This window comes from Amphibalanus amphitrite, unplaced genomic scaffold (genome assembly GCF_019059575.1).
Source record: "Amphibalanus amphitrite isolate SeventyFive unplaced genomic scaffold, NRLGWU_Aamphi_draft 001617F_arrow, whole genome shotgun sequence".
In the NCBI taxonomy this organism is placed as follows: Eukaryota; Metazoa; Arthropoda; class Thecostraca; order Balanomorpha; family Balanidae; genus Amphibalanus; species Amphibalanus amphitrite.
Genome location: NW_024883110.1, coordinates 54,029 through 74,893, shown reverse-complemented (window position 1 = coordinate 74,893; position 20,865 = coordinate 54,029). Strand labels below are relative to the sequence as shown.

Below are 20,865 nucleotides of genomic sequence, written 5' to 3'. Positions count from 1 at the left end.
GTTTATTCATCATTTTGTTATGCACCTCGCACAGAAATTCACACTGATAGGTACAAATATTCACATCGACACGGTACCTAACGGCTATCCATATCGAGCAAATCATGTACATAAGTTCTCGGCTAATACCGAACAAACACTGCAGCGCGTTGAACAATATCAACATGGCTTTATGATCGCGCAGCTATGACACGGCCCGCATAGCTCGGATGGAACCATCACCACCCATCAGACCGTCCGATTCTGTCGCTGCCGTCGGCGGCCGTCGGCTCTGCTCCCCCGGTAGTCGTCACCCCGGCCTCTCAGCAGCCGCCGGGGGACGGCGCTCCCTTCCCCTGCCGGCTCATCATCTCGTACTGGTAGAGGAACACGTCGGCGTCAAACTGCAGCTTGTCCAGCTCGCGCGGCTTCACCTTTCGCTTCTTGCCGGAGCGTCTGGCCCTCTGCGGCGCCACGCGGGGCCCGCCCGCCGCCCCGGCTCCGGCTGGGGCCGCCCGCGGCGGCGCCCGCGCGCCCGGCTGCGGGGGACTGGCAACCTGGCGGCACCAACACTTGGTAAATGGATAATAACGATGGGATTCTTACGTTCCAACAGTTATGAAGATTTATGTTTTACCTCCCCCCCCCCCAAAAAAAAAGTTTCCTAAAAAGACTTACGGTCAACGATGGAACCATACCTACTGAGAAGTGGAAGTAAAAATTAACTTTGTCCAGAAGCTGACCAAGTATCTATGGAACTAAACTAACAGCCCGTCGAGCCGCTGGACGTACCGGCCTGTTGCGGTGTCGCGACTTGAAGGCGGTGTGGCTGTGCGGCACCACGCTCTGCTGGGTGAACCAGGGCTCGCGCAGCGCGCGCTCCGCGCTCAGTCGGCTCACGGGGTTGGGGTCGAGCAGGGACGAGATGAACCCCTTGGCCGTCTCCGACACACTCGCCCACGCCTGTTCAACGGACACGGCGCGGCTAGTGAGAGCGAACTGTCAGCCGGGAAAATGTGACATGATGCCGTTATGCAGTATTCATGGCTGTTTTTTTGTTTATATAATCGTACAACTTCCCTCCCTCCCTTCCTCTCTCCCTATTTTCCTCTCTCCCTATTTTCCTCTCTCCCTATTTTCCTCTCTCCCTCCCCTTCCCTCTTTTTCACTCACTCACTCATTCACCTACTCACTCACTCGCTCACTCACTCACTCACTCACTTACCAGTGACCTCACTCAGCCCCTACTGACCTCTCCCTCGAAGCTGAACTTGGCTCTCATGATGAGTTTGTAGAGTCGGAGGCGACTGTTGTTCTCGAAGGGGAACGTGCCGCTGAGCATGATGAAGGCGGTGACGCCGACGGCCCACAGGTCCACGGAGCAGGTGTACGGCCGGCGGGTGACCACCTCGGGCGCAATGTACTCGGGCGTACCGCACGGCGTGTACATGTAGATGTCCTCGTCCCGCTGGCGCGCCGCCGCCAGACCAAAGTCCGTGATGAGCACCTGTCAGGGTAGGTCACCAGCTGTTAAGGCCTGGCTACACTGTGCGTTTTCTGCGTGCGTTTTTGCAGGTTTGCGTGTTTTGCGTAATATCGTTCTTGGAAAAAAGTTATAAACAAAACAATATAATTTTTACTTTGGTTATATACAAAAGCTAATATAACTCTTATGTAACTAAAATTTAAGGTGAAAAACATCCAGGGGTGTAACTTTTGCTTTTGAGATGGGGGTGCACTTGGTGATGGGGGCGACCTTCAATGAGGATAGGGGCGCTTCCAAGGTGCATAGATGGTGCATACATTATACATTAGCGTCGCCACGGGGGGACAAGCGGGGCAGGTTGCCCCCCCCCCCACCCCCCCACCCCCGACCGGGCTCCCCCTGAGATCAATGCAGATCCGATGAGATTTTGGGGTCGGCAAAAAAAATGGGGGTAGTTTTCATGAATGGCTGTAAAGTCAAAATCGGTTGGAGTCGCGAGTCCCAACCAGAGTCGGAGTGAGAGTCGCCAACATTTTCAGGACTTTGACTCCAGGCTCGAACGTATCATAACTTTGATTCAATCCATGTCTTGGCTGGTGTTAGCTGAATTTTACACTCGGTTTTCAACACTGTTGTGGAGCTGGGAGCGACCCCCTTACCTCCTCTCGGGAGCAGCGCTCCGTCCACGCGCAGAGACCGGGTCCGTCTAGTACCTACGCCGACACGAAATTTTAGTGTCAAGACCATTAGCGTCGCCACGGGGGGGGGGGGGGCAAGCGGGGCAGCTTGCCCCCCAACCTTCAACCGGGCACCCCCTGAGATCGATGCAGATCCGATGAGATTTTGGGGTCGGCAAGAAGTGGGGGTAGTTTTGAAGAATGGCTGTGAAGTCAAAATCAGTTGGAGTCTTGAGTCCCAGCCAGAGTCGGAGTGAGAGTCGCCAAAACATTCAGGACTTCGACTCCAGATTCGAACATATCAAAACTTCGATTCAATCCATGTCTTAGCTGGTGTTAGCTGAATTTTACCCTCGGGTTTCACCAGTCTAGCACGCTGACACGAAATTTTAGTGTCAAGACCTAGCTCGAAAAATTCGGGGTTGGGTTGGGGTCGTTTCCGACTCTGGCCAAAGGTCGGTGACATGTTCAAGTGCCGTTAAAGTACCACAGGGCTAACGAGGGCCGTGCGTAGGCTCCTAAAAAGTCCCACTGAACTCTAAGAAGGGATCCCACGCTAGCTTCCGAGGGACCCAAACTGACCTCTGAGGGCCCTCAGGCCGGCACTTATGAACACCACTACGATCTTCCACCGCTGATTCTGAAGGCTCGGGCGCAAATCTTTGAGAGCCACTTTGGCAGTCCTTTTAAGGGCCTCCGCCGGTCTCAACAGCCCCATATTGGCTTCTGAGGGTCCATCGGTGTGCAAGGGGCGGACCCATGGTAGTCTCTGAGGGCCCTTTCGACTTTGATGACCATCCTTACGACAGGCCTATGAAGACCTACACGGGCCTTATCATAGAGGGGCCACGTGTGCCTCTGAGCAGGGCTGCGAGGTCGGGGTCGGAGTCGGTCGGAGTCGACAGCTCTGACCGGAGTCGAAGTCGGTTTTGGAAGCCGGGGTCGGATTCGAGTCGAAGGCACCGATAAATCCATCACGGAAACTGAGCATGCTAGAATATGGATTTTTAGAAGGGCGAACCGATTCCCTGGATCATTTGCAACTCTTTTTTTTCTGGATAAGGTTTGGGATCATCTGCACGGACCCGTCCGAGGGAGGGAGGGGGAGGGGCCCTACAGACCCATTGTATCCTTCCCATTAATAGGCTCTACCCTGCTAAACTAACGTAACGGGTAATGCGTTTTTAACTGACGTAACTGATTTTGCCCAGGAAATCCTAAAAAAATACTTTCTACATTTCATAGCTAGAGGAAAAACTGCGTCACCATTGCATTCCTCGCGCGCCATGGCGCGTCGAGTGACATATAAAACGTGTAAGTAATGACTATAGAAAGGCATGATTAAAGACCAAATTGGATTTTGTCCCCCCCCCCCCCAACCGAAAATCTCTGGCGACGCCTATGGATGCAGATGAGTCCAATGGAACAAAGTTGAGTATTATGAACTAAAATTGAATTCGTTTGCACGAATATCAATCAATCAATTGAATTTATAACGAATGGCATTTTACTTTTTTATTCCAACCTCTTATAGAATTGGGGTGCCCTTTTTATGCTCGTCGACTGGCGAGACCCACTTTTGCTGGAATCACCTTTTTCATTGGGCGCCCTTCTACTGCTGGGGTCGCCTCTCCCTCTCTCCTGCTGAGGTCACCCCTCATTCTGCTCGGCGAGACTTACTTCTGATTGGCGCTCCTCCTCTGCTGGGGTTTCACTTTTCTGCTGGAGTCTGACATTTCCCTTGCCGGGTATGCCCTATTTTGGCTAAAGGCGTCCCACCACCTCTGCTGGGGGCGCCCCCGGCCCCACTGCTGCTGGCCGAGCCCAACTTTTGCTCCAGGTGCCCCTTTTGTATTAGGGCGCCTCTCTTTTTTAGGCATCCCTCTCCCGGTAGGGCGCCCCTTTCTGGTGTGACGCCCCTTTCTGCTGGGAGCGCTCCTCTTCTTCTGGGGGCGCCCCACTACTGCTGGACGAGCCCAACTTTTGCTTGAGGTGCCCCATTTATATTGGAGTGCCTCTCTTCTTCTGGAAGCATCCCTCTTCTGGTGGGGCGCCCCCTTTCTGCTGGGGTGTCCTTCTTCTGCTAGGGCACCCCTCTTCTGGTGAGGCCTCTCTTTCTGCTGGAGTCGCCCGTGTTCTACTGAGGAAGCTCTTCTACTGGGCGAATCCATGCTTGAGGTGCCTCATTCCTACTGGGGGCGCCTCTCCTCCGCTGGGGCGCCAGTCTTATGCTTGACGATTCCAACCTACGTTGGAGGTTCCCTACTTCTGCCTCGGGCGCTCCACTTTTGCTGAGAAAGTCCCGCTTTTGCCGGGGTGCCCCTTTCACCCATTTTTGGGGGACGATACGACTGGACGCTTCCCAAGCCCGCAAGCATCACGACGCCGGTCACGAGACGGAATGTAGCCGGGAAATCACCCTCGCCATCTGCTCAAGAGCTTATCGGTGTCGGGCGGCGTGTGGTGCGCCGCTTAGCCTATGGGGGTGCACTTTGACGTGATGGGGGTGCACTTTCAGGGGATGGGGGTGCACCTGCACCCCCATACATATAGAAAGTTACACCGCTGAAAACATCACAAAAACGTAATATCGTTCTTTTTTCTAGAACGATATCACGCAAAACACGCAAACATAAGCGTAGGAACCATGGGTGCAAGGGTGCAGCTGCACCCACAATATTTCTCCAGTGGGTGCAGACAATGTATTCTGCACCCACAATAATCTGAACCAAAAAACCCTTTTTTCATCAAGACTACTTTCCATGCAGCACGGCAAATTCTGGATATATTGCCCACTATCCATCTTTCGAAGCATTTGCTTTTGTGATGGTCTTCAAAACTTACATTTGTGCTGAAGAAAAAAAAAGGAAATGGAGAATGTGATTGAACACATACCGAGCCGATGACCCACTGTCAACATTTTTAGCCCGATATCTTCGAAAATGGCTAAGTTGGCCGCTTTTACCTTTTGCGGTATAAATAGTAGTCAATATTGACATTATTAACCCTCGCGTGTGAGCGGCGTTTTCCAGCTTCTAATGTGTAGGGGGAGGGGGGGGGGGGGCTGATCGAGCTAGAGCTTCGCGGAAAAAACGAGGGTGTTGCCCGTGACGAGAGGAAGCCGATAATACCCAATTTTAAGGTCCTAGGTTATTGGTTGACCTTCCATGTCAGGTCAATGTTAAAAAAGTCGGGAAAATCGGACCTGCTAGAACTGCGTAAAGTGAAGCTAGTATCGGGTTTTTCGGGGTGCTGATCACGAGTATCATGTTAGTTTTGATCACAGATGATTGCTTCATGCATTTAGGCCAGATCGGGTCAGGTCAGGTCAGGTCAGGTCAACCATTAGGCGTCCTACCGGCTATCCATAGTAGGTGTCAACTACCACTGACGGCGTCGTAGCATGTTACGAAGGCACTAAAACTACTTCGTAAACGTTCAAATGGATGCTAAATTCGAAATCAGCTCGAAAAACTACCCTAGAAACATGTAATACTCGAAAAAGTGAACCGAGGTCATCAAAGGTCAATGACCTGACCTGACCTTCAGGTTACCTTCACACCCACCGTGATGCATGGGACGAACATCATTTCACATGTTTGGACGTCTACAATCACAAAAAGACTGGAAACACGCGGATAATGTGAGCTGACATACGCCAAATCGCGATTCCGGCCGAACATGGTCTCGAGGATCAGGTCACAGGTCAAAGGTCTTTTGGGTCAGGGTCATGAAATTTTCAGAGTAGGTGTAAAACTGATAAACTCGAGGGTACTTAAAGTTTCGTGGCGATCGGCCGCTTTTGCGCGAGTTATTTGCGAAAAACCATGGGGGGCTCATCCGAACCCCCTACACATGCGAGGGAATTAATGCTTCCAAATGCACTTATCGGTCGGTACCTTTTTGACATACATGTTATACTTTACACCCCCCCCCCTCAAAGCTTGTAACGAGCCTTCGCTCGGGTGTCGCTCCCTACCCCCCCCCCCCGCTTCACCGGCCATGGCTGGATTTCTGCACCCATGCACCCACAATGTTCCAGCCGTTCCTACGCCCATGCACGCAAACACGCAAAAAAAACGCACGAAGAAAACGCATAATGTAGCCAGGCCTTTAGCCGGTCATGGTCCCTGCTGATTCAACTGTAGTCAGACTCGAATAAGAGTCTGTTTAAGACAAGGAGTGTTGGGTAAACGCTTTCCAATCGCCGGCACTGCTGCGGGTAAGGACAGGCAGGGGCGGCAGAGGACGTCCTTACCTTAGAGTTGGGGTGGTAGTAGAGGTAGAAGACATTCTTACTTTGCTGTCGGCGCCGGGATGGTAGATAGTAGAGGACTTCCCTAACCTCGGAATCGGCATCGGGGTGGCAGCAGATCCTACCTTGGAGTCGGCACCCGAGTTGGCAGGTAGTGGGGGACCTTCTGGCTCGTACTTTGGAGTCGAGGTGGTAGAAGAGTACCTCCGTACCTTTGAGTCGGCGACCGGGTGGCAGGTAGCAGAGACCTGGCTCCTACCTTGGAGTTGAGGTGGTAGAAGAAGAGGAGGAACTTCGTACCTTGGAGTCGGGGTGGCAGTAGAGGACCTCTTTACCTTGGAGTCGGCGCTGGGGCTCGGTGCTGGGGTGGTAGGTAGAGGACCTCCGTACCTTGGAGTCGGCGCCGGGGTGGTAAGTAGCAGAGGACCTCCCGGCTCTTTACCTTGGAGTCGGCGCCGGGGTGGTAGTAAAGCACGTTGTCGGGTTTGAGGTCGCGGTGCGTGACGCCGACGCCGTGCAGGTAGCGCACGCCGTCCAGCACCATACGCAGCACGCGCGCGCCGTCCCTCTCGGAAAACACGCCGCGCGCCTGGATCTGGTCAAACAGGTCGCCGCCGGTGGCCAGCTCGAGCACCAGGTACAGCTTCTCGGGTGACTCGAACACCTGGGGACACGGACCGGCCGGGGGGAGAGCTTGTGATAGGTGTGCCGCTAAGTTAAGCCTAATGACAGAGCTGCTACACTACTACCTATAGCTCTTTGTTTCTACTCGTATTGTTTGTGTCTCTGTAGCTTAAAAATTAATATTATTTGGTTCGTCCCCAATGTACAATTCTATTCCCCAATACCAACGCCCATTTTATTGGAAAAAAGTTAACATTTTAATCGCGCCCCCATGGCCCCTCAATTCAAATCAACCGTCAGTGGCATCGGCATTCTGCCGACTATCGTAATGCACCAGACTGCCGGAGTAGCCTGTGATCGAAGCTACGCTAATGGCCTGCGGTGATCAAAGTCACGCTGCAGGAACCGATCGGCCCGCCAGCGTGGGCAGAACGGTTTGATCGATGGAGGGCGGCAGTGGCGGCGGCAGGCGGTATAGGGACCGCCCCTCGGCGAGCGCCGGGATAGCGCCGAGTCCGCGGAAATAGCGCGATTTTAGATATCGGGTCCGACGTTGGCCGTTGTCGACACCCATCCCTCCCTGTAAATGGGTGCCAAGGCACATTATCCAGCTTTAGAGCTTTGTGCAGAGCTCATAGCACGTATCTAAATAGCACCGGCAGCTGGTGATGCGGCTGCGACTTTTCCCTTTACTTCTCTCTTTCCCTTTCTCTCTCCCTCTATCTTCCTCTCTATCTCTCTCTTCATACCCACCTCCACCAGTTGTATGATGTTGGGGTGTCGCAGTTTGCGCAGGATCCGCAGCTCTGAGTCGAACGTGTCCCTGGCCGAGCTCTTCCCTGCGGTGACGTCGATCATTTTGATGGCGACGGGTCGGCGCGTGAGGCGGCTCTCGGCTCGCACCACGCGGCTGTAGGTGCCGCGGCCCACCAGCGCCTTCACGTCGTACTTGGCCAGGAGCCGGGGGTCGTAGCGCGTCCGGAACCGGCCCGCCGGCTGACCGGCCCGCTCCAACTTCAGCCGCTGTGCCAGGCTGAGCGGCGGCTGGCGGCCGGGCGAGCCCGCGGCGGCGGCGGGGGACGAGCCCGGCTCCGAGACGCGCTCGGCGGGCGGCAGCTGCGTGACGCTGGTCACCGGCTGGCCGGGGGCCGCGTCACCCCCTCCCCCGGGCGCCACCGAGTCGAACCGCGGCCGCGTGCGGTGAGACGCGCCCAGGTTGAACGTGCGGAACCGGCCGCCCAGGAAGAAGTTCTTGGAGCGCATGATGGAGCCGCAGATTGCGATCGGTGTGATCGGCAGATGAGGAACTCTATCTTTTGGTATAAGGTAGTCACATTCGCCCTAAAAGGGTGGAGGTGAATGCGTAGGTCCGACGGGTAGCAGAGAAACTTTCCGTAACAAGTCTTTGTGAATATATCACCCGATTGAAAGGGCTATTGTTACAGGCCGACGAAGATGGATTTACACGGTTACCCAATGGCAAAAGTTTCCACCATGTGTTCAGCCAAGTAAAATGCACCGGTCGCTATTTAACCACTGTAAGATGCATGCAAGCCTTGATTATTTTTTGGCGTTAGAGCCGTTATGTCAAGGCAGCTAACATTCACTGAGCCCACAGTCTTTATAGTTCACACCTTACGCTCACTCCTGTGATGTTCGAAACCACTGATGTCGGTTTATTCAGATCCGCTGTTCCTTTTCCACCGTTTCTCGGTCTGCCGTTGGCTGTCGCACAGGCTGCTCGGTCGGCTACTTCACACCACACTCGGCCGGTCGGCTCTGCTCCACCTCCACATTGTTCCACTCCCGGCTCCTCTGGTTTCCTCGGCCGGCTGCTCCCTCCGACTGGCCTGGTCCGTCCCCTGACCGCCACTGCTCGCCCCGTCGGCCGTCTCCGCTGCACTGTCGGCACCGACAGCAGACCGTCGGCGGTCCGTCGGTGGCGGCGGTTTCACGGCCGCCGCGGCGTTGTTGTCGTATTTCCAAGGTGCACGGCGAGTATCGACTGGCCGGTGGCGGCGCGCGATCCTGCGACTGCCGGCCGGCCGGGCGGGAGCGGCTGACCCACGCGCCGGCCGGCCCGGTGGGAGTCAGGGAGGGGGCCGGCTGACTCACGCGCCGGTCACCGCCAGCGCCTTGTTTGGATGTGGAATCAACTGGTGCCGGTGGCGGCCTTGCCTCTCCCCTGGACCGGCCACGGTGGCCCATAGGTGCGGCCAGGGGGACCGCTAGGTGTGCGCCCACGCTGCCTGACGTGTGCCCGTGGGGGGGGGGGGGGCGGGCGCGACTGTCGGCTTATGGACGGGTGCTCTTTTTTGTGCGGAATTTATTCTTGGCGTATCAATTGATCGGAGCGTCTCGATGAGGGCACCAAGTGATGCAGTCCATGACATAGTGTGTGTGCGTGAATGTGTGCGTGAGTGATCCCGATGCTCCGTGTATATGACATGTCAATCATAATAGCCATGTGTTCATGGACCGATTGCATGATGTAAAAGCATACATACATACATACATACATACATACATACATACATACATACATACATACATACATACATACATACATACATACATACATACATACATACATACATACATACATATATACATACATGCATGCATACATACATACATACATGCCTAAATAGCTTTGTAGCCCCATGGTATGGTATTTGTGGCTTACGGGCCACCACAGCGTCCTGTATTTGGGCCCGGTTCTGTCGTCCGTCTTCGTTGTTCGTCCGTCCGTTGTCTTGGAGTCTTGAAGTCCACGTTGTCTTGTTGGCTCGTAGGGGTGGGGTGAGGGGTGGGTCAGGGTTCCTAGCTATCTCCTCCCGGGTAGCCGGGTTGCCCCTGCTATTTTTTTGTCTTTTTGTCTTTTTTGTCTTTTTTTTCCATTTTGCCATTCGGGGTCTTTTGTTTTGATTCTCATTGTTTTGGATGTTGTTGTTTTTCTTTCTTTCTTTTTGGCTTTTTTTGGCTTTTTTGTCCTTGGCTCTAGGGGAGGAGATTTACAGGTCATTTATCAGCCCAGTGTTGTGTATGTATTGGATGAGTAGCCTTCTAACTCGGCTCCTGGGCCACGTATCGATACGCGGAAGGCGGCGTTCGAAAGAGCGCCAAAAATAATGACGAAATCACTTCGGTCACTTTTTTGGTCAGGTCAAAGGTCAGGTCACCAGAGGTCATTGAAGGCAAAATTTCGCCGATTTTCAGGTCGAATGTCGACAATTTCCAGGAAGCCAACGCATAACTCGGGAACCAATAAAGCTACAGCGCCGCGTAAAAGCGCATTCGATAGCCCTATTAACGCCCTTTCTGAGTATTCTCTCAGATTTGACCTAACGTCAACGGTTTTGCCTGCAGGGGGCAAAAACTGCAAAAATCGCCGATTTTTTTCGGAAACAGTTTTTCTGCAATAACTTTTGACCCAAGCCTTGTACGAGCTTACTTTTACCGGCATCGTGTTCCTCTCGTCAAGACGCATCGAATGAACTATAACTTGACCTTGAAAGGTCAACTTGAAAATTTAACCTCAGGTCAAGGTCATGACCTGACCGGAAAGGGTCATGTTGCATATCAGTCGATCCGTATCGTCGAGCTGAGCACATCTAAGGCGTTTTCACCGCTCTAGCATGCCTCTATCAAACGTTATTTGCGAAAAACTGTTATACACCATTCGTGACCTGAGATGACCTCAGGGGCATAAATAGGGGTCACGGACACCATTTTCATGTTCAGTGTGTCTAAACCACTTGTAATTCAGTGTTTAGGAGTGTTTATAATGTCTTTCGTCCAAAAGAAGCGCATTTCAATTTTCTCCCATTGACTTATAATCGAGAGGTCGCAAAATTGACCTGACCTTAGGTCACCGATATCAAAATTCCGAGGTATACATTTGATAGATACTGTTACCCTCATCAATCGCTGAAAGTTTCAAAGCGATCGGTCACTCGGTGTACCTATAGACATTGAAACTTTTTATGAAGTGAGAGGTCACTTCAAGTGACCTGGTGACCTGACCTTGAAAGACCTTGTTCTGAAATTTTCACAACATGTGTAGAATTGATGTACGAGTATGATAAGGTGTACCAAAAACATAGGTATTCGCGAAAAACCACAAGGGGTTCAATTCAAACCCCCCCCCCCCAAAGGGCGCGGGTTAACATAATGAGAACACCGTCAAGATAAATTTACGGTGATTCTTATCGTTTTTTTTTTATTACTTTTGTGTCCTCGCGTTTCAACAGCTTTATATCCAGATGGCAGCAACCACCAAAAATCAATATTGACCTTTTTGTTTATCAAGTAACTGTTTTCCGTACCTAATAACATTTGACAAAAAACTGATAGGCAGGACAATTATTTTCCAGCATTGTGTTTCTCCCGTCGAGACGCGTTGAAATTCAAATTAACTGTTACTTGGCCTTAACCCTCGCCCGCACATGGGGGTGGGGGGTGGGTGGTTGCCACCCGCTTTCTGCTCTGCTCAGACCCCCGGCACAGGCATAGACCCCCTTTCTGTCTTTCTGCTCTGCACTCAACATTTTTAGAGCTAGAAGCCTGATTTTTTTTCGTATAGCTGCTCCTCTATCTTTTCTTGATGTCCAGTGTCCACTGAAAAATTCAAGTTTCTGTGGTTTTTTGGTTTTGGAGATATGACCTTGTTTTTCAGGTCATGTCATGACCCAAATGACCAATTCTCAACATCTTGCGTTGGCTATGGCCTTGTGAGCTTTTGACACCTTGATTTCGGCCTTTTTTGCCAGTTTTACCTCCCACCTATCATGGAACATGTTGTTCGACAATGTACAGATGTCAAGGTCAGGGTCAAGGTCAACCTAGGTCATCTAAGATAATTGCGTTTTAGGGAAGCTCAATTTAGTTTTCGTGGAGTTTTTTTGACTGCATTTTTGGTAAAAGCTTCTCAGATCATGATTTCATGTTATATAGACACATAAACAATCGGTGCACACATCAGTATACACACAGACACACATAGACATACAAACACATATTGACCTTGACCTAACTTGACCTGAAATGACCTCAGCAGCAAAAACCTGGTCTATGGTTAAGGTCATAACCGAAAGTTTGTTGTCAATAGTTAAAACACTATTCGTTAGAGTTGTGTTTTTCTTTTGAAAAACCAATCTGAGTTCCCTGACAATTTGGCAAAAGCTTAACCTTATCAGAAAAGTTCCTTTTGCAAGTAGTGGATTCATTTAGTTAAAAACACACCCGGGGCGTTTTCATCACCATAGTATGTCTATTGTCTAGTGTCACATGTTACGTTCATATAGTTGCAGCATACATATATGTTGGCTTTAATGCTGACAAATATGCTCTAATGTCCGCTATGAAATGTTGACGGTAAACTTCTAGCGATCTTTTATTACCCAAAATAATATTATGCATGGATATACCTACGGTCACTGATGCAATTGTACAGTCCACAGCAGAAGTAATGTGTGGTTTCAGTCATGGGTACGTTCTGCTTCTGAAGCTTAGGAACGATTAACCAGACTACAATGAAACTTTGAATGTAGCTTATATGTATCGTCACCCTTGCAGCTGCAACTTTAGCTATTGACATCTTCTTTTCGATCACTCCGCATTAAACAATCGCCAGTCAAAGCCAACCGTTGAGATTGGTAAAACCCTACATTACTTCAGCGGTGGGCTGTACCTAGAACCTACATTTCCTTGTTCGATATTTAGGTACCTGATAAACGATGGTTGAGAGTCTTGAGGCATGGCTGTCGTCTAAATAAAGCGAGATCCACCCAACTGACATTCGGATTATTGTAGGTACACACCTTTCGATTACCAGCACTGGATTACCACGTGTTGCCTCACCGACTGTGACATCAGCTCACCTCGGCGACATTTGTCAATATTCATATTTGCGTTTTGGGTCACGTCGGTCGGCCTTGCACCCCGTAGCGTGTGTCAAGGCCGTTCACCGCGCCAGGGCCGCCGACGTCCCGGCAGTCGGTACGGGCGCAGCGCAGTTCAGATCGATACGCGGGTGCACCGGGCGAGTCGCACGCTGATCCCGCGTCCGACAGACCTCTCACCGTGCAGTCGCTGCCTAATCATACCTTACACATGTCACCTTTCCGTGCTTCTATCCTCAGAATACTGAAATCCTTCTCCTCCACGCCGCAACCCCCCTCCGGGCTGGACAGGCAACTTTATCTCATGCGGGCTGCTCCCTTGGAGCGGCACCGCTGCTCCTGAGGGAGCGCACCCCGTAGCCGGGTGCAGTGAGTGCCTTGGGGCTGGGTGGCCTGTCCTCTGGACGGGCTCAGCCCCGGCGACTCACTAGGGTGCATGCCCAGACCAATGTCTCCCCCTAATTCCTATCATCCTTCCGGCTCTGCAATGGTCTTGTCGACCGAAAGGGCCTAACCCAACAAAACAAACAAACAAATTACACATGTCCCTTCAGTATACCGGTATAAATAGTAAATAAGATAAGAAAAAATCCATAACTTCGTTATTTATGTTATTTATGTACCTACGATTTCTCTGAAATGTGAACACTGACGACGTTGTCAACGGTGGTTTCCTGCAGAGTCCCGACATATGATGGAATGTCACTGCTGCCCCCGTTCAATTGGGAAAGCAGAACAGAAAATAGCGTTTGACTAGCCAATTCTTATTTTCTGAGTTACTATAAATAAATTTAACACAAACCTAGTTCATCGAAAGTTTTGTTGAAAAACTGTATAAAGTTTGCAGCGTCTTTGTTATCTAAAATATAAAGTGCAAGTACCTACCCATTTTTACGTGCTTTCGCAGAAAGTTTCAAAGGCTTGAAAAACTACTCTGGAAAGTCGTACTCGAAAACTCGGGTGACTCGAAAAGTCACCCAAGGTCACCAAAGGTCAATGACCTTGACCTGAATTTCAAGTGACCTTAACGCACCTTTAAGTCTAATCTTCCGACTATTGACCAAAATAATACGCAAGGCACTCGGATGTTGCTTTCCGGCAAGAATGTGCTTTTGCAAGACCTTTGCAAACGGGGCGTTTTACAATACGGGTGTTGTAAAACGTCCCACTTTGGTTGTCACCTGTTGATGAATTTCGTTTGCATAAATATGGCATTTAATATTTCGTTTTCAGCCGTGCTATTCTACTGTTTAGGTAAATAGAAACGTATCAAGGTCAGTAGCATGGTGTTCGGAGATTAGATGGAGTACCGTTTTGAAAACAAACGACACTTCAGCATTTGCAAGCAAAGTTATCTCTCTCAATATACTGACCCATTGCAAAAAAATCACTGTTTCCAATATTTTTGTCACCTCTTTACCCGACAGCAACAAATCATTTCATAAGCCACTTTTGGATTGTTGAACATTTTTACTTGTAATAAATGGTATGGGCGTGAAACGAGGTGCCGGGTTTTGCGAATTTTACCATGCCTCTGTATGGTGACATATCTGATAAATCAGCAAACATGGAACATTCATTTCGCACTGCTTTTGGTAGACAATGAACTAGTCTTGCTTACCGAAGCATCTCAGATCAAACTGACAACTGAACAGTGAATTAATGTCGTTTTTATGACAGATATTTATTTAAAAAATCTCATAAAATCATGTTTTTGGCTATAAAATCAGCCAAATAATAATGGCGCCCACCAAACTTCATCAGCATTTTGCTTCCACAGCACCTGTTTCACCTGTAATGTTTATAAAAGGAAGGAAACAATTGTGTCAAAAATAAGGGCATGGGGCGTTTTACCCACTTTTACCCACCCTGGGCGTTTTACACGGTTCTCCCCTACCTACCCTGAAAGCCTGGTGACCCCGGCCTAGATAACTTTTGACCTGTGGCCTGTTTCAGGCCGGAATTGCTATTTGGCTATACTGGCGCACATAATCCGTGCATATCGAGGTACTTTTTTGTGATTAGAAACGTGCTAACTGCTATAGTCTGTTTTTTTTAGCAGCTGCCGGTCGTTTTAAGTGCCTAAATTGCAACTGCGCGTGCTTTTGAGACTGCGAAAACAGAAATACGAGACACTTTCTATCGGCTCCTTTTATGGCGGCTCGAATGGAGCGTATCAATCCAGTATCGATCCGTGTCGATCCAGCTGTCGTACTGAACTTGCCATGTTCTGCACACTCAGGCTCCAGCATTCAGAATTGTGCTGACTTTCACTTAGGCTGGTGGAATAAGCTGCGGATTTGTCTTTTACGCCTCACAACCCTTCTTGAGAATTGTCATCACCGTTCTTGCGCTATCAGTTTGTACACTATATAAAAAGAGGAGAGAGGGGTTGAGAGGAGGGCAACGTTCCCTGGCCAGGTGGCCTCTTTGTGTCAGCGAAGATGGTACAAAAGTCGTGCCATGGTGCCAGCGATAGCAGGAGGCAGGTGATTGAGAAAGTGAATAATTTAGGAATGAAACCAGCTTGTGTATACCGCCTTATCACTGTTCTTTATATGTAGATTGCATCATACCTATATGAAATGCAAAAGTGCTCAAATGTCCGGGCGTCGTTTGTATTTTAAACAGCGCCGGGCCGGTACTCGGCGACTTCCGCGCCGGGCCGGGGGTGTCTGAACCCACCCCCGTCTAAATCAGCTCCTGGGCCAAGTAGCGACTCGCAGTAAGCGTTATTCGAAAGAGCAAAAGAAATAATGAAGAAAACACATCAGTCATTTTTAGGTCAGGTCAAAGGTCAGGTCACCAGAGGTCATCAAAGGTCAAATTTTGTCAAATCAAAGGTCAAACGAAAGAGCAAAAAGTAAACCATATATTCTGAAGGTCATCCCAGTGCAGTCTGCATCCAGCTGTTCACGCCTGCCTCGTGCATAATCGCAAATCATAATCATGCGATCATCATCAGTCATCACCGTATAGCGAGTCAGCCCAGCACAGCTCCTCTCGTCTTCTACTCGTCTTCTGTGTCTTCGTCTTCACTATCACTGCTTCCCAGGGTAACGACGACGCGCTCCACCTCTTCGGCCACGTTCTCGTGCTGCCAGTAGCGCTCTTCGAGCACTTCCACGTGATCGCAGCACTTAGCCCATGCCGAGGGTGGGATGTGGGCCACCGCCTCTTCCACAAGCAGCTTGATGGCTCCCATGCTTCCGCTTCTGTTGCGTTGTCTCACATACGTTTTCAGTTGAGCCCATATCATTTCGATCGGGTTCAGGTCGCAACTGTAGGGTGCCAGCCTGACCACTGTGTGTCCTTTTTCTTTTGCCAGTTCATCCACATAGTACGTTTTTGGGGGAGCGTGCTTGTGAACCAGCTCCAGAAGCTCCACTTTGAGCATGTCGTCGGCATATGAAATGCCATTTTCTTCCAGCCATGCCTGGATCTCCCCTTTCTTGTTACTGGTCGTCGGGGTCTTGTTTTTAATCCGGCTGTGGTAGCTGGCGTTGTCCATGACGATAACGCTGTTAGCCGGGATGTTCTGGAGTAGGCTGGAGAACCATTCCTCGAAATGTTGCGCATTCATCGAGTCGTGGTAGTCGGTGCTCTTGCCGTCGGTCCAGGTGGTAAGCAAGGCATCACCGACAAATCCATCTCTGGATCCAGCATGGACAATGATCAGACGCTTGCCTTTGCCAACAACACTTCTTCTGCCACAAAACTCGCGATCATCCAGCCAGCCTTTTTGATCAAAATCAAACTGACTGAACCACGTTTCATCGAGATAGATGACTGCTCGGTCGGGCTCAGTATTGCGGATCCTGCGCATTTCTCTGAGGTAGCGGGCTCTTGCAGCCCGCACGTACGGGCGCTCCATCAGCAGCTTCCTGTTGTTTACCTTCCTGTAACGGAAGCCGTTCTGGAGGAGGATCTTGCGCAGGGAGCTGCGACTGAAGGTTAAGTCCAGCTCACTTGTCACCTTCATCAGGATCGAGTTCAGGGTAACTCGCTCACCCCTTTCGTACATGCTGTGTATGGCTCGTTTTATGGCACACACGTCGAAATCGTCGATTTTCTGAACGACTCCCGTCCGTGGGGCTGACTTCATAGGAGACTTGAACTCGCCGACTTCCTTTTCTTTCATGATGTTGCGAACTGTCCGCTCGGAAACACCAGTCATCAGATTCACTCTCTCATACACTTTATTTGGGTGAACCAAACAATATGAACCGCATGGTTCTCCTGTTAAGGCCATGTTACTTTTCTCTTTTGAACAAAATTCAAAAACATTGAAAATCACCTCCTTGGTCTGGCGATCGATTGGGGAACATTTTAGCTTCGAAAAAGACATCTTTTCCTTCTTTTTAGTTCATGTCGAAGAAAAGTTACGGATGTGCAAAGTTTCAGGATTTGCAGGATTTCCATAGCATTTTTGCTTTCGCTCCTCGCGCACTTATCAGACAGGCGCTTTAAACGACCGGCAGCTGCTAAAAAAACAGACTATAGCATGTGAAATGCCGTTTGTCCGATGTAGTTATTATCCCTGGCTTCTTCTCAACTGACCTTGTAAATTGACCTGAGCTCAATTTTTCAATCCTTTAGAATCGTCCCATTCAGACCGTTCGTTTGATGCTGCTTTTGTTTCCGTAGCTTCTTCATGTTGACGGGGGGGAGGGGGGGGGGGCAACGCTCCCCGGGCTCCGGTGTTTTGTATTACCCCCCCCCCCCCTCCCACCGGTCTAGCCGGAATAATTCTACTTTAATGATTTTATTTATAAAAATCCACATTTCTACCTAAATGTTTCATACCTACGCTCACTCTGTAACCCATGAATTAATTCGTATCGCATTGTGTAACACGGATCAGAGAAGTACGTCCAGTGAAAATCGGCCTCCTCTATTATGGAAAGGCACGTGGCCGACCGCGGCGACTCTTAGTCTGAGTCGCTGGGTGGTTCCATCCGAAACGGCAGAGATGACCGGCCACGAACACTAAACATAACGCCTCAGAACTGAGCGCCGTGCGCGCAACTGGGGCGGCCGAGCGGTGCGCCGCCGCACGCCGCGCCGCGCCATTGTCCGCCGACCAACAATGCCCCGCGGCGCCGTTTCAGATCGCACACCGCGCCGCCAGCGCCAGCCCGGCCGACCTCTGGGTGCCCCCTGACCTTTACGGCTGACCTCTCGTTCAGTCAGAGGTGAACATTGGGCTGGGTGTAAATAACTGGGTCAATCCCTCGTTCAAGTCACCGTTTGAATGCCGGAAATTGTGGTTTGAGGGACAGGACATATTCTCATGCAACAGTGTTTTGTTCTTCCTTCATAAATTGTATTAACCCTAGAACGCCTAGGGGGGGGGGGTTGCATCAACCCCCCCTGAGGTTTTTTCAAAGTGCACGCTAAACGGCTTGTCGTAGCGGGCTGAAATTTTCAATACCCTCTGGGGCAACCTTTGCGCATCTTTTGCCGAAAAAAATTGATCGGGTCATGTCAGGTCACGGAGTTATGACGTCATAAGAGGTACAGCCTCCGGCCGACAGTTACCAAACGTGTGCGCCGAATTCCTAGGTTTTCTGCTGGTGATACCCACATTGTTTGATGGATCATGATGAAACTTCCCATGCATGTTGGGGCAAGCATTGGCTATCGTGTGGTGCAAGAAAATTGACCGGGTCAGGTCAGGTCACGGAGCTATGACGTCACAAGAGGAACAGCGTCCGGTACTATTTTTGAAAAGCGCCCGAACCACTATTTTGCTAATTCTTGTCACCTCAATGGGAATATGCAGCAATATTAGCTTCTATAGGGAGCAAATGGACCTCCCAAATCCAAAAATACAATCTGATTTTAAAAATTTAAATTTTGATTTTTCGAATTTCTGCCGCCGACTGTGACCTTGCCGACTTCCGGCGCTCCCAACGCGCCATTTTTAGAGCTAGGGAAACGAAATACATACCAAACGATAGAGAATTGATCAAGGAACACGATAGTGAAGGTTTCAAGTCGATATCTCCCACCGTTTTGCCGCAATCGCCGCGGAAAGTTGAAAAAGTTTGATTTTTCGGAAAATTTGACCTTTGACCGGTCATAAGTAGGTCAAATGTTGACCTAAGACCAAAAAATATACCACCAATCGCGAGATCTCGTTGAGAGCAATCCGTTGGTTTTTTCCGCTAAGCTCTACGACCTTCCGTTTCGAAACGCCAGGGGGGGGTCGTAACAACCCCCCCCCCCCCCCTGGTCGTTCGTGTTATGAGAAATGGCCTGGTCGTGCGAGGGTTAATAAGTACTTTTTTGTTCCCCATCATTTTTAGTACCCATCCTATCGTCGGCGTTGTTAGATGCTGCTTTGTGTCATGAGAAGTTACTTTATTTTCAGGTGGAGACACTGAAGCAGTGCTATATAGGCGTCCCATTTTCCATTCTTATTTGTCTGGGGCCTAGGGGATAGTTTTTTATTTTTATTTATTAAATATATCGACCCATCATCAACGGATGGGGCCTATCAAGCGAATCTGTATCCATGCCTAACGGCAAATACGTAACACGTTTCGGAATATAGACATTAAACTGTTAGGTCGCATTTCCCCAACATTTTGATTTGTCGGTTGAAAAGACGCTTCAAAAGCTGAAGAGATGCATTATCAAACACTACACTGTTCTATTATCGCTCTGTGTAGTCGGCAGAACAGTTATAGGTATGCAGTAGTCCTACTTCTAAAGTCGTTCCTAAAAAGCGCAGTAATGAGATTACGAGCAGGCCAAGGTACGGTAAGCATGCTTTCAGGGGCGGAATAATGCCCAACATGGAAACATTTAGAAGCCACGTAAAACAGTACCTATATTAATTATTATACCTATTGCGCGTGTGGCGTGCACCCCGCTGTTGGGTCGTGTGGGACGCACACTTCCCTCCCAATGTCTAGATTTATACGACTCGGAGGGAAAGGGTTGTAATTCTGAAAAAAATGACGCCTGATATGGTGTCGCCAAAATGCAAAATGAGACTATTACGCTTGAGATAATATCCATTTCGCGATGTTTTTACATTTCATTTTATGCTATTCATCTCATATTAGACACCACGTGTTTTGCCGGGTCTCCCTCGCGAAGGCATTCGTCAGACTGCTGTTTGTATCATCCAGCCGTGTACACTGTACACCCGACATTGTGTACCCGAACGCTTCAGCCCATCAGCCCATCAACTGCAATGAGTTTCGGAATTTACCGCTGTAGATCTATTGATCGACCTAGAAAGGGCTCCGTTTCCTGGAGCCTTTTTTCGCCAAAATATCGGCTCTGGAGCCATTCCCCTCCACAGTAGCGTTTCTTTCCATGGTGGTGGCTCTGGAGTCTGGAGCAACCGTTCGTCTGCACAGTAGCGACTCTGGAGCGGCTTTTCATATCCATGGTGGTGGCTCTGGAGCAACCACCATGGATCACCATGGACCGTTCGTCTGCACAGTAGCGGCTCTGGAGCCACTCCTCTCCACAGTAGCGGCTCTGGGCCGTTTCTCTCCACGGTAGCGACGTGCATTGTCAGGTATGTGAGCGCGTCCGTCAGTGCGGCCTTATCTCCGATCGGCACCGGACACGGACAGCCGTCCCCGGCTGTTGTTCGTTGACAGACACAGCCTCGCTTCCGACACCGTTACGGCCGGCCGGCCGTTCCGACTCGGCAGGGTGGGGGGCGGGGCAGAGACCGACCCCGGTGGCAGAGCGCAGCCGGCCACTGCCGACTCCTGCGTAGTTGCCGTCAAGTCGGAGCCAGTGAGGAGTGCTATTTCGACTGTCAACATTTGGCGTCCCTAAACAGCTAGTGACCCGGAGCCGATACCCAGCTCAGGTGAGCTAATAAGTTCGAAAACAGTTATCAAAGTCGGAACCAAACTGTAACTGATCGTAGCCCTACGCATAGAAAATGTTACATGTTGATATATGCAT

At 50.2% G+C, this 20,865-nt stretch overlaps 2 protein-coding genes across 2 annotated transcripts; both read right to left on the bottom strand.

Annotated features, from left to right (window-relative positions):
* Positions 1 to 241: 241 nt before the first annotated feature.
* On the bottom strand, positions 242 to 8,284 carry LOC122374199 (serine/threonine-protein kinase H1-like). The gene is made up of 6 exons (XM_043352808.1): positions 8,156 to 8,284; positions 7,775 to 8,065; positions 6,840 to 7,061; positions 1,232 to 1,486; positions 772 to 942; positions 242 to 536 (listed from the first exon to the last, which is right to left on the bottom strand). The coding sequence occupies exons 1-6, from the start codon at positions 8,282 to 8,284 to the stop codon at positions 303 to 305; spliced, it is 1,302 nt and encodes a 433-aa protein (XP_043208743.1). The 3' UTR covers positions 242 to 302.
* Positions 8,285 to 15,934: 7,650 nt separating this feature from the next.
* On the bottom strand, positions 15,935 to 16,948 carry LOC122374198. The gene has a single exon (XM_043352807.1). It carries the CDS (start codon positions 16,946 to 16,948, stop codon positions 15,935 to 15,937), a length of 1,014 nt encoding a protein of 337 aa, XP_043208742.1.
* Between the last annotated feature and the right edge of the window lie 3,917 nt (positions 16,949 to 20,865).